The sequence below is a fragment of the Pongo abelii genome, chromosome 2 (assembly GCF_028885655.2).
Source record: "Pongo abelii isolate AG06213 chromosome 2, NHGRI_mPonAbe1-v2.0_pri, whole genome shotgun sequence".
In the NCBI taxonomy this organism is placed as follows: Eukaryota; Metazoa; Chordata; class Mammalia; order Primates; family Hominidae; genus Pongo; species Pongo abelii.
The window spans coordinates 24042279-24061883 of NC_085928.1; the positions used below are offsets into that span (position 1 = coordinate 24042279).

The window sequence follows — 19605 nt, forward strand, 5'->3', positions numbered from 1 at the left end:
GTGTTAACCTTTAATCAACTATTAAAAATAAGTGGACTGACGTCAGGAGTTCAAGCCCCGCCTGGCCAACATGGTGAAACCCTGTCTCTACTAAAAATAAAAAAATTAGCCAGGCATGGTGGTGCATGCCTGTAATTCCAGCTACTTGGGAGGCTGAGGCAGGAGAATCGCCTGAACCCAGGAGGCAGAGGTTGCAGTGAGCCGAGATCGTGCCACTGCACTCTGGCCTGGGCAACAGAGCCAGACTCTGTCTCAAAAAAAAAAAAAAAGAAAAAAGTGAATTGACCAGACCAAAGTCACACAGTCAAGAGCAGTGCTAGAATTTGTCTACAAATCTCAAAAACTTAAAAGTCTAGTGCTGATAATAATAGTACAATTTCCAATTAAATCTATAACATAAAGAGAATTTTAGTAGTAACCATTTATATTACCCTAAAATTTTAAAAACATAAATAAATCATTTGAGAGTCAGTGGATGACAGAAAAAAAGGGTAAAAGAAAGACAAAAACAAATCTATCTCCTTGGCTATTTTTTAAGAAGACAAATGAGGTAGACATCACCATTTCAGACCTACAATTAAAGGAGTTCCAACAGAATATGGGTAAGAACAAGGATTTTCACATTCTTTCATAAACTCTCAAGTCTGTACTATCACTAGATAGACATAAGTAAGTCACAAGCCATAGGATCTTCTTTTACGTAAGACAAAAAACCCACCCCAGCACTAAAGTGAGTGCATCAGACTCAAAGAAAAATCACTCACTGGTTCACTGATGAATACCACTTTTGGACAAATACAAAAATTACAAGATATAGGTTCAGTATTCCTAATCTGAAAATCTAAAATGTGAAATGCTCCAAAATTCAGAACTTTTTGAGCACTAACATGATGCTCAAAGGAACTGCTCATTGGAGCATTTCAGATTTCAGATGAGGGATGTTCAGCCAGGTAAGTATAATGCAAATGTTCTAAAACACAACAACAACAACAACAACAGCAACAGCAACAACAGCAACAACAACAGCAGCAACAGCAACAACAACAAAGAAAAGAAATCTGAAACACTTCTGGTTCCAAGCATTCTGAAGAAGGGATATTCAATTCAATCTGTATCTTAATTTGTTCTTTATAGAGATAAATATTTTACGTAAGATTTACAGCCTGTATCTAACAAAGATGGCTTAAGCACCGTACAATTTAAAACTTTGTTGTGTTTTATCTTGAACTCCTTATTATGCTCTAAAGGAATAAAAGACGCCAAACAATGGATTTGGTCTAACCTTTCTGTCAGCTTTTCTAAAGCAATCATTACCTGGCTCTCGTCTTCTGACAAGACAAAGTCTACAAATTCATCTGAAGAAAATAAAAAGAATTTTTTTGAAACTGAATTTGAAAAGGCCTAAATAATACCCAACTATTAACATTTTATGAAATCATAAATTGAGAATTGTCCCATAAACTTTTAACACAGACTAAAATTCAGAAGTCAGAAAGCAAAATCCAAACTTTTAAAAATTTCTTACTTTTTTTCCTTCAGATTAATTTCAAATGATGTTATTTCTTGGTTGCAACCAGTTGTTTCCATTTTCTTTATTTGATCCATACATTTAATTTCTTCTTGTGTTCCATTTTGTTGTAGTACTGAAGGACAAACCAATAAAAAGGCTTGAATGATGATCAGATAAGAAGCGGCCATTGGAAACATTATATTTTAGTTATTATTTCATGATCTTTGACTCTGTAATTTCACTCCTGAGAATTTATCCTAAGGAAATCACACAAGAAAAGGAAAACAGCAATATGTTCCAAGACGGTCACTGTCCTCTTATCTACAACACCAAAACAATTTAGAGATTCAATAATATCTAAACAAATTATAGTTACAAGTATATAACATATAATCGTATCCTCAAGAAATAATTTAAAAACATTGGTGGCCAGGCGTGATGGCTCATGCCTATAATCCCAAAACTTTGGGAAGCTAAGGCAGGAGGATTGCCTGAGGTCAGGAGTACACGACCGGCCTGGGCAAAATAAATAAATAAACCAACAAAAGTTAACAGTTGGTTGCGTGTGTGTGTGTGTGTGTGTGTGTGTGTGTGTGTGGTGGGGTTATCACTATCCCTTATCATAATGTACATGCAAATATACTGGGCTTTGAACTACCTATATTCCAAATAGATTGAAGTAGAACATGGTTTTAATGTATGTATTCTATATGGAGACTCTGGCCCTCTGGGGAACCCAGACTACACAGAATTAAATGGCAACCTGAATTGTTCCCTTCAATTCTCTGCTTTAAGAAAAAACATGCTTTGCACAGCAAAAGAAACACCAGCTACTCTACAAAAAGCCAACTGCCTGGAACAGGGACAAGTAGTTAAGGGGTATTTTGGGAACAAATGATAACAAATTTCAGTGTTGGTCCCAGAAGGACAGGTGGTCTTAAGAGGGTAATTTTATCAAGGTCAAAGGTATAAGAGAAGCAACCTGAGCACTGGGCACATAGCTGTTATAATTTTGTTCCCATAAATTTGCATGCTGATGTGGGAAACCATAATGAAGCCCTCAGCTGGCCGCAGTGGCTCATGCCTGTAATCCCAGCACTCTGGGAGGCTAAGGCAGGAGCATCACCTGAGGTCAGGAGTGCACGACCAGCCTGGGCAACACAGCAAGATCCTGTCTCTGCAAAAAATTTAAAAATTATCCCAGCATGGTGGCATGCACCTGTAGTCCCAGCTACTCGGGAGGCTGAGGTGGGAGGATGGCTTGTGCCCATTAAAGTTAAACAAATTAAACTTTACCAAGCAGTTCAAAGGTTTTCTTATAATTTTCATCACAATTCACTCTGAATGTTCTTTTTTCAGGAGTTCGAGGCTGCAGTGAGCCATAATCACACCACTACACTCCAGCCTGGGCAACAGAGTGAGACCTTATTTCTGAAAAATAATTTTTTTTTAAGTCCTGACATTTCAGAAAACTCTTGTTATTTGGGAGAATTGCTGCCAGGTAATTTCTTTGGAATTTTCACTATGTAACTGGCAAAGGATTTTAATTTACTACACACACAGAGTTAATAATACTTTGTTTAAACATTCAAACTATTTCCTTTTTCCTAATCATGAAGAAACTTGGCTTTCTCTGGCCAAAAATGACCTTGTTCTTTACAGAGAACTCAAATCAGGTTCTTTTTAGAGCTTTGCATATTCCTGGTACTGAATGACTAACAGTTACCTCTGTTCTGGTGGAAATAATTCAGTTTGTAAACGAAGATGTGAAAATTTATAGTGTTAATGGTATACCTATCCACACACATTATATTCTGGTCTGTCTAAAAGGACAGTAAAATTGACCTCCTATATATTTAAGAATTTGATCAACTTGATTTATTTTGTTTCCAGGAGTAATTCCATTTAGATTAATGGTTAAGTTGCTTCATAAAAGTATAACATCTGAATGAAATTTTAGTTACCTGTGAGGAATAAAATGAACCTTTAAGGAAGTTTCTGGTCCTATTCAAATGTAAGGTTGATGTGGTTAAGGAAAAGTTCCAAGGACAGCAGGAAAAGGAAAGGAAAGGTCATTTCTGAACGCCAGAGGGAAGACTGGGCAGGAGACACTCTCCTGAAAACCTGCTTCAAGCAACTCCAGACCAAAGTCTGTATCCTAGCTCCTTTTCTACCTCCAGTTAAGTGTTAGAATCCGAAACTGACTTTCTCAACTTCTGGATAACTAAACAATAAAAGAAAATGGCAGTCCTTCAAAGCAACATTAGCAGAGGAAAACAGCTTTCAAAGCTTGGTGTATTAAAAAAAAAAATGCAAGAAGTAACACTAGGATCAGAGGATCATGAGTCTCCCTGTATTTTAATAGCATAGGGTTTGCAAAGCAAAGACAAAAACTCTTTTGTGAGAAAACAAGTTAACTTTTACCAAGCAGTTCAAAGGTTTTCTTATGATTTTCATCACAATTCACTCTGAATGTTCTTTTCTCAGGCTGTTAACAGAGGAGGTTTTGTTTTTCTTGGTTCTTTTCACTATAAAATCACATCCTAATATTGATGAGCTACATGTATAGTATTAAGTACCTGGATTTGTGTGCCAACATGCCAGAGCACACAGATAAGAAACAGAGACGTAGTTTTGTAAAAGACTGGCTTTATATATACATATTTCTGTCTTGTGACTCAAGCCAAAAATTAATAGGAAATGGAAGAAACTTAAGGATAAGATAAACTTCAAAAGACTTACGTGTCTCTTCAGGATTTGGCTGGTAATCAAAACTGAAAGTCAGGGCACATCCCCGCTCTGTTACTTGATAAGGGAAAAAACTCTCAAATAAGTCCACTCCTCTTTCAATACACTCGAGCACCTCATCTGGCCGACTAACACCAGATATGAGCCTGTAAAAGTAACAATAAGAACAGTGACATGAGGACAATGCAAGGAAGGAAATCAGAAAGTCCTTTTAATGAACAAGGCACTAAAAAAATAGTAATAATGAAAAACACCAATCATGGTTAGAGTGGCAGGCAGTGGACAGCAACATGTAGCAGAAAGAACATATGGCTTTGGAGCCAGAAAAATTGGGGCTTGAATCCTAGCTCTGTCATTTATGTATTTGCTGTGTCACTTTGGAAAGATTACTTAACTTCTCTGAGTTTTAGTTATCTAATCTTAAAAACAAGAGCAAATAATATATACCCCCACAGAATTGTTGTGAGGATTAATGAGATATTTGAAAAAGCACAGTTTCTTTTTTTTTTTTTTTGAGACAGAGTCTTGCTCTTGTTGCCCAGGCTGGAGTGCGATGATGCAAACTTGACTCACTGCAACCTCCACCTTCCAGGAGCAATTCTCCTGCCTCAGCCTCCCTAGCAGCTGGTATTATAGGCGCCCACCACCACGCCCAGCCAATTTTTATATTTTTAGTAGAGATGGGGTTTCACCATGTTGGCCAGGCTGGTCTTGAACTCCTGACCTCAGGTGATCCGCCCACCTTGGCCTCCCAAAGTGCTGGGATTACAGGTGTGAGCCACCGCGCCCAGCCCATAGTATAGTTTCTGATCCCAGAGAGAAGTTCAATAAAGGTTAGTTTCCTCTCAACTATCATCCTTTCTGAACAACCTCCCTGGTCATAAACTAAACTTTATAGCCCTTTATAGCCTATCTTCTATACACTATATAGATTTTTTAGGAGTGCAAAGCTGTGTGCTTTATTTCTTGCTGAAATATTTTGCTTGTTTTAACTGTATTTTGCCTATAATAATTTTTCATAATTGGTGCAATGAAGACATTTTAATCTACTATATCCCTCGTAAGTTAATTTACAAAGCAACTCTTGCTGTCAGGATTTCACCTCTGGCCATAGGATCTAAGAATCTAGTTGGCTTTCTTTATATTTTCTCCATTAATAAAAAGTCTGCACTGTGGAATAAGATGGTGTTTTCCAAGGTACAGGTTGAGCATCCTTAATCCGAAAATCTGAAATCCAAAATGCTCCAAAATCTGAAACTTTTTGAGCACCAACATGACACTGAAAGGAAATGCTCACTGGAGAATTTTGGATTTTGGACTTTCAAATTAGGGATGTCCAACCAGTATGTACTCTGCAAATATTCCAAGATCTGAAAAAATCCAAAATCTCAAGCACTTCTGGTCCCCAGCATTTTGGATAAAGGATACTCAACTTGTAATAGGTAAGGCATTCTGAGACTATTAACAGCACTCAGCCAGGTTTTGCCACTCCATGAAAACAGATGTGGAGATGCACTAAATCAGGGCTGGCTGGCTGCTGCTCTTTTTTATGTTTGTTTTTCTACCTATAGCCCCTTTCTACGAACTGGCACAGAAATGCAAAAAAAAAGGCTCATGTAATATTAAATAAGCAGAACTCTTATAAATACATGCTGGTTTTCCTGACTACAGTTTCCTTCAAGTAATGTAATGTTTTAGAACTCCTATCCAACTGAAGCTGGCATTTCTACACACTTACAGAAAGAAAAACAATCCAGCTTTCAAATTCAGTAACAGACATCTGTGAGCACTTAACATGAAGAAGCCCAGAAAATGTCTAGAAATACTAGTGCTGAAGTGTTATGTGCACCAGAGTGAAACAAGTACAGGAGAGGGAGCAATGAACACAAAAGAACTAGGTTAAAATTGGGGATCAAAGGCTGGCTGAGGTGATGGAAATACCTTGTTCTAGGTAGTGTTTACACAAGTGTAGACATGTGAAAATTAATTGAGCTGTATGTAAGATTCATGTGCTTTCCTCCAAGTTGTACCTGGATCTTTAAAAAAGTAGTAAAATCGCGCCTGTAATCCCAGCACTTTGGGAGGCCAAGGCAGGCGGATCACCTGAGGTTGGGAGTTCGAGACCAGCCTGACCAACAAGGAGAAACTCCGTCTCCACTAAAAATACAAAACTAGCCAGGCATGGTGGCGTATGCCTGTAATCCCAGCTGCTCAGGAGGCTGAGGCAGGAGAATCACTTGAACCTGGGAGGCGGAGGTTGCAGTGAGCCAAGATCATGCCATTGAACTCCAGCCTGGGCAACAAGAGCAAAACTCCATCTCAAAAAAAAAAAAGTAGTAAAATTACACATATTATAATATTATATACTATCCAACAGCTCTAGAGGACTATAGAGCAGCACCCCACAACCAAACTTCTTAATATACATGCAGGAAAAAAGCATGAATATTTACATTAAGATAACAAACCATTAAAAAAATGTGGGTAGCCTAATACGACATCAGCTGCATTCAGAAACTCAGAATTTGTAGCTTCAAATCTTGCAGATCATCTTTTCTTATCAGCACAAGGTGAATCCTGCAATTTATGGAAACGTAAGAACCAATCCTACTAGTGTTGTCAGTCCCCTCAATTTCAAAAATTGACACCACTCACTACCGGCCTCAAATCTAAGAGCTTCTTAAGTTCTTGGTGGAGCTCATCTTCTCACTAGTCATCCTAGATCTGTCCTCAACTTTCCTCGATTTAAACCAGAGTTCCATGTGACTTTACACTTGGTCTCCAGGTACCATGTTATAACAACAATATTTGTAATTGGCACAAGAATGAGGGGAAACAGTATAATACTTGCTCTCACTTAGGAGGATCAAATAACATAATTCAAATGGCAATTATCCTCTACTCTACATTCTGAAATCAAGGCCAGGACAGCCTTGATGGAAACTCCCCTTACAGTCTGCCTCAGCACCTTGGCAGACTCAGCCCAGAAAGGACATAATCAAAACATCAAAGGCATGCCCATGCACAGACACTATGTAATATACAATCAGCCAGCACTCCTGCCCTGCATCCCTTGAGGCCGGCCTGTGTCCTAACTGAACACTGGCCTTGGCTTGTCCTCCGGCAGCTCTGCAGTGACTGATGACAGCAAGCGTAGTCTAGTCTCCAGGGTTGTTGGATTTCCTTGAAAACCATCCAGAAGGAAGCCACCCACAGGCCGCTTGGCTGTCTCTCGTGCTGACCTCAGCCTCTCTTCCATCACATCTCCACCTTCAATCACTCCAATGATCACACTCTTCTGAAGAACCTGAGGTAAGAAAGGATGATATGTTTTTAACCATTTTCAGTATGAGACCTTTGTTTAAATGAACCTTACATGGAAGTCCAATGTATAGAAGAGACCTCAGTGAAGCTGCTGTAGTTGAAGCATTAAAGGGGATGGTGCTCCCTCCTCCCTAAGAACCTTTAGGTCTCTGAGGAACATACTTTGAAAAACATACTTTACCAATCAGGTAAGAAAAGACTGAGGAAAAAGATGCATTCATCATATGCAGTCTTGTTCTGGCTTAGATTAAATTAGATCAGGTGTGGTGGCTCAAGCCTGTAATCCCAGCACTTTGGGAAGCCGAGGCAGGATGATCACTTGAGCCCAGGATTTCAAGACCAGCCTGGGCAACATAGCGAGACCTGGTCTCTACAAAAAATAAAAAAACAAAATTAGCTGAGCACGGTGGCTTGTGCCTGTAGTCCCAGCTATTCGGGAGGCTGAGGTGGGAGGATGACTTGAGCCCGGGAGGCGAAGGTTGCAGTAAGCTGAAACTGTGCCACTGCATTCCATTCAGGGTAACAGACTGAGACCTTGTTTCAAGAAAAATAAATAAATAAATAAAATGTACACTAAACAGGTTCAGAGGAAAAGGACAAAAGAAGAGTTTTAATTTGTGAAATGACTATCCGGGCCTGCTTTAGACTACCTCCAAGTCTCTTAGCTAGAGATAACTTTAGGAACTTAGAAACTGTTGAGACAACTATCTACTCACAAACCAATAAAATAAAGACCACTACTACACACCATCCATTTTAAAAACAAATTCAATGGACCTAATAGCTAAACATAAAAAATATGGTTACACAAGTTTTAGAAGAATATATTGAGTATTTTTACAATCTTGGGGTAAGGAATGCCTTCCTTACAAGCTAAAGCTTACAGGAAAAGGTTGACAAGTTTGAGTACAAAAACTTGCCAGGCATGGTGGCTCATGTCTGTAATCCCAGCAGGAGGCCGAGGCAGGTGGATCACTTGAGGTCAGGAGTTCAAGACCAGCCTGGCCAACACTGCAAAACCCCATCTCTAGTAAAAATACAAAAATCAGCCGGGTGTGGTGGCATGCACCTGTAGTCCCAGCTACTCGGGAGGCTGAGGTGGGAGAATCGCTTGAGCCGAGGAGGAGGAGGCTGCGCTGAGCCGAGATTGCGCCACTGCACTCCAGCCTGGATGACAGGGCAAGGGTCTGTCTCAAAAAAAAAAAAAAAAAAAAAAAAAAAAATCAGTAAAACTTCTCTACTAAAATATACCATTAACAAAGGCAAACGAGAACTTACTCTTTGGAGGAATATTTAAATATCTACAGCATAAAATGAGCTCCAACAAATACTCTAAAGAAATGAATGACAACCTCATAGAAATCTAGGTACAACATGTAAATATGAAATTCAAAAAAATAAATGTGAACGCCCTATACACATATGAAGAACTACTAAATCTCATTAGTAAGGTAATCCAAAATTGGAAACAACGAGATACCATTTTTGCCCATATAATAACAAAAAGGTTAAAACATAGATAACAACATAGTAGAGGCGAAACTGTAAGGGAAATGGTACTTACATACCCTGATAAACACAGAGTAAAAATCATTTCAACCTCTTAGGAAGGAAAGTGGACAGCACTTATCGAAATGTCCAGCTTTTATCTATGGATCCTAAAATTCCACTTCTAACAATCTCTCCTATACTCATTCCCATGTGCCAAGGTTTATTTACAAAGATGTTTAGAATAATGAAAAACTGGAAACAACCTAAATGTTTATCCATAGAGTAAAGGCTTATGTAAATCATAATATATACACAGTACAGCTTCCTATGCAGCTGTTTAAAAAGAATGCAGTAGATATAGCAATATATGCATTTATAGAGAAAGTTTCAGGATATTGCTAAATGAAAAACAAGCAAATTGCTGAATATATGATCATACTCATGTAATACAGCCATGTATATCTATGTATTAATTATGTGTATGTAATTGCAAAAAATAAGTTTTGCAAGAAAATACACAAATCAACAATGGCTCTCCAGTAGAAGAAAGGGATGGAGAGGAGGCCTGGAACACTGTGAAGAGAGAATTTCACTCCTTAGTTTAAGCAGGAGGGACATAATCAGACTATTCTTCTAGAAAGAACACTTTGGCTGCCGTGTGAGGAATAAATTAAGGGTGAGTATGATTAAAGAACGGAATAGCAGACAACTTTAATGATCCAGGTGAAAGATGAGATGAGCTGGACTAAAGCAGTGGCAATGTGGATGAAGAGGAAAGATAAAACTTGAAACCTATCAGGAAGTAGGATCAACATAACTTGACTGATTAGTTGTCCAAGGAGAGGATAAAGACAAAGTCTCAAATGACTCCTGGCTCTTGTTTTGCAAGTACAGGGAGATGGTGATAAAAGCAAAAGGCAGGGACTCCTAGAAAAACAGTGGATGAAGCAAGATGATTACTCTGTTCTGCGTGTTCTGAATTTGAGGAATCAGCAGGATGTCCAAATGGCAATCTTAATTCAGCCACTGAACCTAAATGAACCTAAAGATAAGGCTATGTGTGATACAGACATGATTGCCCAGGCTAGAATGGCAGACACTTGGCATGATGCTACCACTCTCTACTCCTGATTCCACAGCAGATGTGACTAACAGATGACTCTCTTCTTGCTGCACCCGACCACCTCGGATGAAACCATTCGCCATCCCTAACCCAGGTAATATATGGAGAAGAAAAGAAAGCCAAAAACCGAATCTTGGAGAGCTTCAATATTGAAGGGCATTCAGAATAAGAGGAGCCAGTCAATAAGACAGGGAGGGAATCACGGGAAAAGATGTATGCAGATACACAAAAGCAGAGAGTTACATAGGCCTGCCTGCTTATATGACTAGCATGACTCTTCAGGAAACTCCCTTTCCTGGGTGTAAGAAGCACGATCATATAATTTATTATCTAAAATGGAAGAATGGGGGGGGGGCACTATTAATAAACATGTCAAGACAATAATAAAGGGTATGGAGAGGGACTACACGTTTGACCAATAAATATGCAGAAGTAAGGCCGGGTGCGGTGACTCACGTCTATAATCCCAGCATTCTGGGAGGCTGAGGCAGGCGAATCACAAGGTCAGGGGTTCAAGACCAGCCTGGCCAACACAGTGAAACCCCATCTCTACCAAAAATACAGAAATTAGCCGGGTGTGGTGGTGCGCGCCTGTAGTCTTAGCTACTGAGGAAGTTGACGCAGGAGAATCACTTGAACCTGGGAGGCAGAGGCTGCAGTGAGCTGAGATCGTACCACTGCACTCCAGCCTGGGCGACAAGAACAAAACTCCATCTCAAAAAAACAAACAAAACAAAACAAAAAAAAACCCCACAAATATGCAGAAGTAATATGAAATGATGAGGCTGACTGCAACAACATAGATGAGGGACTTGAGGCTCATCTGACCTTTCTAATAATCATCTTTGTCACACACCCTGTCCTGCTTTCTACTTACCCAAACATTACTAGTCCTACGAGGATAATGACTGGCTCAAAACAATTACTAGCAAGCCATCAACACTAACTGCCCAGACCCACAGCAATGTCCCCACACCAAACTCCTGTCACGTATACTGTGAATTCTATTCAGAATAACTATGTTTCATCTAATTATTTCATTTATATTAACTTTATTAGCCAAATTACATTTTTATTGCTAAATTCAATATAATGATGTTCCTCAAACTCAATGCGCTTGACATAGTGGGATGTGATCGTCGCTCAGGATTACTCCACATACATGATCTCAGATATTAAAATTCTCTCCTCTGATCACTATCTTCTGTTCCCTCATCTCTACTGTTCTCTGAATCCTTTTCCAACTTTATTAACTCTGCTGTCAGTATCCCTGATTTACCACTACAGCTTCATCTTCCTCACCCCATCATAACCATTCACCATCAGCAAACATTTACTGAGGGCTTACTATGTGTCAGATGAAACCCATTCGCCATCTCTAACCCAGGTAATATATGGAGAAGAAAAGAAAGCCAAAAACCGAATCTTGGAGAGCTTCAATATTGAAGTGCATTCAGAATAAGAGGAACCAGTGAATAAGACAGGGAAGGAATTCTGCTGCATGATGAAGATATCCAATTTATACACAGAAATTGAGCTTAAAGAGGCCACAGTTTACTAAAGACAAAAGCATAAAGAAATCACTGAAATACAGTATGATTGGGGCTAAAATATAGCTACATACTAATTAAAGGGGTAGCAAAGAATGAATTGAATTCCCTGGGAATATCAGGAACCAGTTCTATAGAATGACACATGGCACTTCGGGAGGCCAAGGTGGGTGGATCACCTGAGATCAGGAGTTCAAGACCAGTCTGACCAACATGGTGAAACCTCGTCTCAGCTAAAAATACAAAAATTAGCCAGGCACGGTGGCGCATGCCTGTAATCCCAGCTACTTGGGAGGCTGAGGCAGGAGAATTGCTTGAACCTGAAGTTGGAGGTTGCAGTGAGCCAAGACTGCCCCACTGCACTCTAGCCTGATAGCCTGATAGCCTGAGCAATAGAGTGAGACTGTCTCAAAAGAAAAAAAAAAAAAAAAAAGAATGATACACAGAATGAAATGAGCCTGATGTGGAAACAAAAGAGGGAATATAGCTAGAGATAAGAAAAGCAGAAACATGAAACAGTCCAGAAGGAAATCCGTGTACAGAATGAAACAAGCTAACGCCTCAAGGAATTCCAAGCAACTCAGAAAGGTCAGAGTGCAAGTCACAGGAGAAAGTAGCCCACAGTGAGCTGGAGGAGTAGGCAGAGGCCACATCACAGCAGGCTGTCCTTGCCATTTAAGAGCTGAAGTAGAGAGTCATTAAATTCTTTTAGGGAAGTGGGCAAGGAGCTCATGTTTGTGCTTTACAAAGATCTTTTGGATAACAGGGCTGAAAGATGGATTGGATAAAAATGAGAATGGAGGCAGAGAGAAGAATTCAAAGGTAATTATGTACGTAAGAGATGATGCAGTTATGGCTTAAGGTGGCGATAAGGAGGGGGAGATTCTAGACATATTTAGGTAAATGGAATCAAGGAAGAGTGAACAGTTGGCTATTAAATGTGAATGAAAAAAAAGAGTCTCGAAAAGCTCAAATTTCTTGGCCAGGCACAGTGGCTCAAGCCTGTAATCCCAGCACTTTGGGAGGCTGAGGCAGGCAGATCACCTAAGGTCAAAAGTTCAAGACCAGCCTGGCCAACATGGTGAAACCCTATCTCTACTAAAAATACAAAAATTAGCCGGGTGTGATGGTGCATGCCTGTAATACCAGCTATAAGAAAGGCTGAGGCTGGAGAATCCCTTGAACCTAGGAGGCAGAGGTTGCAGCGAGCTGAGATCATACCACTGCACTCCAGCCTGGGCAAAAGTGAGACTCAAAAAAGAAAAAGAAAAGCTCAAATTTCTGGGCTGAAGAGCTTGGTGGATGCCATAAATGGAGATAAAGTATTGAGGAAGAGCAAAAGGAAGAACAGGTTTGTGGAGATAAAATGATGAATCTGGTCACTTCTGAGTTTGAGGGATATTCTAGCAACATAACCTACCTATAACCCAGTAATTATGTAATTCTGAAGCTAAGCAGAATGATCTTGATAGTATATACAATTTTAGAATTATTCGGCAATTAAAACTAAGGGAAGGCTGCCCAGGAACAACATATAGAATGGGATGAAAAGAGAAACCCAAGATAGAAACCTAGAGAACAATAATACTTAGGGTTCAAAAAGAAAATAAAAATAGAGAGTAAAATAGACAAAGAAGTGAGGAGCACAGCAGTAGGAGGAAGAACAGAAAAGGTGGTATCACAGAATGTAAGGGAGGCAAGAGTGTCAAGAGAAAGGAGTGGTTAGTGGTACAGCCTTACCTCTGACTCTTCCTGCAGCCGCAGACAGTTATCCAAGAAAAGAAGTGATCGGTCAACAGACTTTCTGACCCTTTTTATGGAAGTTGCTTCCTTACAAGATACTTCTCCATCAGAGAGGCACTGGAACCAGTCTGGCTGAAGGGCCTGCTGAATTGCCATGAACTTGGAAACAGTCATTTCCACTCGTCCTGCAACACTCCACACAGACACAGACTGCCATGGAGCAAAATGATGAGGAATTAGCAAGAGTAAAATGTAAATAAAAATAAAATAATTAAAAAGAAAAAGCAATAATTCTTCTTTACAACTGCAGAGATGGTGACAATTCAATATCCAGACATGGTGGGTAATAGGATCTCACAGCTTACAGAGAATCCTTCAATGGTCATATAAGACAAGTTTTGAGCTACGCCCCAAGAATTCTTTGTTATACTTTTCTAACATCTTCTGTTCTCCCCTATCCCACCTGCCCCATCCCTACCTAACCCTTGCTGTTCCTGAATATACCACAGACTTTGATCACACTGTTCCTTTTGACTGACAGTCCCATATTTCTTTTTTAACTTTTTTTATTGATACATATTTGTATAATTTTATGGGGTACGTGTGAGACCTTACATATAGAGCAAGTATAATAATCATGTCAGAGTATTTGAGTATCCATCACCTCAAATATTTATTATTTCTAGGTGCTGGAACTTCTACTTCTTTGCCTGGCAAAATACTATGTGTCCATTGAGACACTGAGTTCACATATTAATCTGATCTCCAAACTTCCTGGACATAATCGATCACTCACTCCTCTATGCTCTTATATCAATTTGTACTTATTTCTTTATAGAAATGATCACACTTATTACACCATTCTTTATTTGTCTGACTAGAGTATCCCAATTCATGTTTGTATCCCAAAAGCACAGTCTAGGGCCCTATACATTTTTAATATCTAGTGTTTACTAGACTGAGTTAGATATAGAATTAAAGACTTAAATCTCCTAGTTCAAGAGAATATATATTAGTAACATTCTATCTTTGAGCTAAAAGCAAAACTACCATTCAACCCAGCAATCCCATTACTGGGCATATACCCAGAGCAATATAAATCATTCCACCATAAGGACACATGCATGCAAATGTACATTGCAGCACTATTCACAATAGCAAAGACATGCAATCAACCTAAATGTCCATCAATGATAGATTGGATAAAGAAAATGTGGTACATATATACCATGGGATATTATGCAGCCATAAAAAAGAATGAGGTCACATCTTTTGCAGGAACATAGATGGAACTGGAGGCCACTGTCCCTAGCAAACTAATGCAGGAGCAGAAAATCAAATACCACATGTTCTCACTTATAAGTGGGAGCTAAATGATGAGAACACATGGATACAAAGAAGGGAACAACAGACACTGGGGTCTACTTGGGGGTGGAGGGTGAAAGGAGGGAGAGAAGGGGAAAAGGTAACTATTGGGTACTAGGCTTAATACCTCGGTGATGAAATAATCTGTACAACAAACACCCATGACACAAATTTAGCTATGTAACAATGTTTACACGTACCCCCGAAACAAAAATAAAAGTTAAAAAAAAGGAAAAAAAATTCTATCTTTGGTTACCCTACAGATCCCTCTTCTCAGATCAACAAGGACACAGATGGCAGGCCAACATATAGTCGTTTTATTTTGTACTAAGGCATCAGAATTACTGGTTAAATGATTCCTCTCTCCCTTACAATTTGGGTAGATAATGGAAGTCAAAGTATTTTTTTCTTTCTTTTTTTTTTTTTTTTGAGACAGAGTCTCGCTCTGTCACCCAGGCTAGAACGCAATGCACTGGTGTGATTTTGGCTCACTGCCACCTCTGCCTCCCAGGTTCAAGTGATTCTCCTGCCTCAGCCTGCCAAGTAGCTGGGATTATAGGCATGTGCCACCACACCTGGCTAATTTTTGTATTTGTAGTAGAGATGGAGTTTTGCCATGTTGGACAGGCTGGTCTCGAACTCCTGAGGCTCAAGCCATCTACCCACTTTGGCCTACCAAAGTGCTGGGATTACAGGCATGAGCCACCATACCCAGCCAAAGTAGTTTCTCTAGAATTCAAACTACAAAATAAATAGAAGCTTAAAACAGGAGAATGAGTAAAAACAGTGTTCTGAGGGGCACAATTAATAAATATTGCTGACATTAATAAAGTGAGTGCAGGAAAAGTATTTGCATTTGTAAAGTAGTAGTACACACTGAAGCCTTGCCAGAACGCTGTCCTCAGGGATAATGCCAATGGTGCCACCTCTCAGCTGAACACTTTTAATGAGGTGCTTTTGATACTGTTCTTCACTGGACAAAATCTCTGGCTGTAGACCCAGCAGACAGTATTATATTGAGGTTCTACTATATATAGTTATACATGTGATAATACTCATCAGCAACTTTCTCCACTCTTCCTGAAGTTGTTAAAAATCCAACAAAGCATGGCGCCGAAAGACTATTGTTTTCCCCTATCATAGCAATTTTTTTTTTGGCATGTATTTGACCCTCCTCTACCCTCAAATTTTTTTGCAACAATGAAAATGCTGAGGATACAGTGTTCTTCATCTTAACCTCATCCTTAGGCAGCCCTATTCTAAGTCTTATAAACCATCCCATCCCACTATAATTATTGAAATAAGGAAAAGGTATAAGGGATCATCCCAGACAGTGGGATCTGAGCATCTGAGGGATACACCATAGGCTGACTTCGTGGGACAAAGCTGCAGCCTTGGAGACCCTTCTGAAAACACACCTTGTTTGTTACATAACCAGCTGGGCAGGGGCTGACTGGATCGTGCAGGGAGCAGTACAAGAGTGATTCTGGCATGCCTGTATAAACACAAAAAAGAACCCTTGAAAGTGCTTACATCAACAATGACACTGTATTATAGCAGGGAACAGCTTCACAATGCGTACTGCTGAATAAAGAAACTCTAAACACTGTCAATAGGTCGTATCTGAACTTGGAATTAGAGAAGGTCTATCAATATGTATAAAAAGATTACTAATCTAAAGAAAGAAATATAAAGGTTCACGTCTAATAGGCACTGAGCTGCTACAAAGGAAAGATATATCTTAAAGCACAATATACAATGAAAGTATTTAGTGACATGTTGATCTCATTTGACTTTACTTAAAGAATTTACTATCAAATATGCTTATTCCAGGTACCATCCAAGGGGAACTAGCTACTGGAAAGATAAAATGATATGGCCACAGAGTGATCTCACTAATAATAAATCTCAATAATATCATGGATCCCTAGGGGCAGAATTTTAGAGAAGCTATAGGATGCTGCAAATGAATCTCATTCTTAGTAAGTTTCATTGATTCACGATGACAGTTTCTTGAGTTCGTCAGTCAAAAAGACAATCATTTTTTAAAAAATGCAAAAAAAGTTTAGTAAACCATGTGCTTAAATATCATATGCTAGCCCACATTTTCGTTAAGGAAAATAAAACAGGATTCCAGTGAAAAAAGACAAAAACAAATAAAGCAAGTTTAAAACCTCTGCAGTTTTTTTACTTTATTTTCCATAATTTCAATTATTACAATTATCTCTAGAAAGCCTACATTAGCTATTTTCATTTAATTATATGCTTGTATACTTTAAAGCTGGTTATTAAAATTGGGCTCAGGTCAAGGAGAATGCTATTCCATAAATTCCTCTACTAAAATACAGGGCTTTGTGATAACCAACAGGACATCATGCAGTTGCTCTCAGAAGCAGAGGACTGAATAACCAATGGAAACAGGATTTTCATTCAAGTGAATCCTAGATATCTGAAAAAGCATTAGGAGAAAGTGGTGTACAGAAGAACTGATGTTCTAGCTGTCACTGCTAAGCTTTTCCCATAAATAAATAGATGCATACATCTGCATATAAAATCCTATTTCTGGAATAAAGGATAATATTAACATCAGAATACAGCCATATACAAACGCTTCATCCTGCCCTGCATGTCTGAGGTTCAAGCATGATGAGACTACTTTGGAGCTCACGCATGCCCCATGGAAGTTCTCACTGCTGAGTCAGATACTCAGTGCCTGGAGCATCTGCCCCACACCTGTCTGGGCTTCCACTCCTAACCTGGGTAACTTTTACTCTTCCTTGACCCAGCTAAAATGCTCCTCAACTTCTCTCTCAAGAATCCTTTCTCTGGGTTTTTATGGAGGCTTAAAGAAAAAAAAGAATCCTTTCTTTATTCTGACCACCTTGCACATATACCCCAGAGCAGGTTATATGCTCCGCCCTCTGGCCTGTCATGATATCCATACATATCCCTAATCCTGTAAAGCAGTAACCACAATTTTTACTAGAATTCTCTATCTTTATCCCAGCTAGGCTCCAAATTCCATGAGACCAGCAACTGTTTCCTATTCAATCTTGACTTGCCAATGCCTGGCTCTTAGATGTTCAAATAATACTTATTAAATTTATGAATAAATAAACATATGAATGAAAGATCAAAGAGGCAACAGCACCTCCAAACTCCAAATTAACACATCACAAGGCACATATAAGTAACTTAATTTTTACCTATAAACTTTCCAACTCCTTCTTTATATTCTCTCAAGACTTCATGATGTTCTGCTCTGTAAGCAAAACAGAAAAATACATAACATAATAATGCGTCATTCTGTAAATACTCTGTACAACTGAAGCTCTCTTCTCCTCACCCAAGTAAGTTACATCACGGTAAATGCTGTCTTGAATTACACCATTATTCAAGAGTTCTAACTAATTAGGCTAGGTTCATTAGCCAGAACGAAGGCCTTCAACTTGCTAGTGGTTCTGTGAGACGTGAAACTGGCAAAAATCAACTCCTTCAGAATACTTGGATTTTCTTCCTTCTCTTGCCCCTTTAAAATCTCTGTTGTTAACACAACACTGCAGAGTATTAAGTTAACTGGTCATATAGTAGGTTTTTCAATTAAGTATAAAGTCAGTATATACATTACACAAAATGATCTAACTTCTTTAGTTGTTTCCATAAAGTAGTATTAGCAAGTATATGTGCAAAGGCAGAAAAAACTTTAAGACTGGTGCATGATAACAGCTCCTGAACTCCAAATGTAGCACTCACAGAGCATTCCCCGCCCTGTCACCCCGGGAGCAGTGGCGATATGGCAGTATGGGACTGTAGGTTTGGAGGAAAAATGAAGCAGATCTAACATATAGGTCTGGCCTGTGGCTTCCAGATTAGGGCCAGAAGATGTATAATATTTGAAACCTCTCTTCTGATTTCATTATGAAAATCGACAAATTATATATATGAACAAAAAAAATCTTTCTCTTTTTTGCACCTAAGGTAACTAAGCTGCTGCCAGAGTTGATACTTGAATCATCGGTTCTAACACTTACAGGGATGACAGCGTAAGCTGAGCCATGGCAGGAACCCCATGGATATTATGCAGCGTGTGATGGGTGAGGTGTGGGGCGGAGCCAGTCTTGGTGTACAGAAGGCAGCCTGGAATATCCATGGTGTGGTCCCCTGTTTTGCCCAGGTTTTTTATTTTTCCTAGGCGACAGCCATTAACTACCTTGGTAAGACTCAGCTTCATCCTAAAGGATTCTTCTAGGTCCTGTCAAGAAAAGAGCATTAAGTATAGAAGGAGCTTCACAACACCTAAAGGCCAAGCATTTTGCAAAAAAAAAAATCTTCAGGAAAATGAATGATAGCATGCTTATTACTGCTTCCAGTCTAAACATTTTCACAGATATCAAGAATGGGGGAATGGGAAAAGACATAAAGAGAATAAGATACCTTCCCTAAGGTCCCAGAACAATATATTGGCATCAACTAATTTTAAATTTAGTCATGGAATTTTTGTCTGAGCTGATGAAAACCGAACAAATGAAAGAACAGAATTAGAAAGACTAATCATGGGAAGAATGTCATGAAGCCAAGGCTCTCTCAGCCTTGAAAATGTATACAGAGAATAGTAACACTGCTTAGGCCATACTGATTATTGATATAATCCATTTTCTTCTTTCTCCAATTTGAGGGAATGCTAAGCAATATAGCAATTTTTTCCTAATAATGCTGTTAAGTGAAGAAAACAGCATCCTGGTGTTTATGAA

At 39.1% G+C, this 19605-nt stretch overlaps 1 protein-coding gene across 4 annotated transcripts in view; it reads right to left on the bottom strand.

Annotated features, from left to right (window-relative positions):
• Nucleotides 1–19605, bottom strand: part of QTRT2 (queuine tRNA-ribosyltransferase accessory subunit 2) — a 31599-nt gene that overhangs the window by 4004 nt on the left and 7990 nt on the right. For 2 of the 4 annotated variants that reach the window (XM_024244173.3, NM_001135529.1), the window contains 7 exon segments: nt 18886–19106; nt 18061–18116; nt 16273–16349; nt 13487–13699; nt 7366–7565; nt 4253–4404; nt 1526–1643 (listed from right to left, as the gene is read on the bottom strand). In XM_024244173.3, coding sequence (XP_024099941.2) covers nt 1526–1643; nt 4253–4404; nt 7366–7565; nt 13487–13699; nt 16273–16349; nt 18061–18116; nt 18886–19106 — 1037 coding nt within the window. 4 annotated transcript variants of the gene reach the window in all.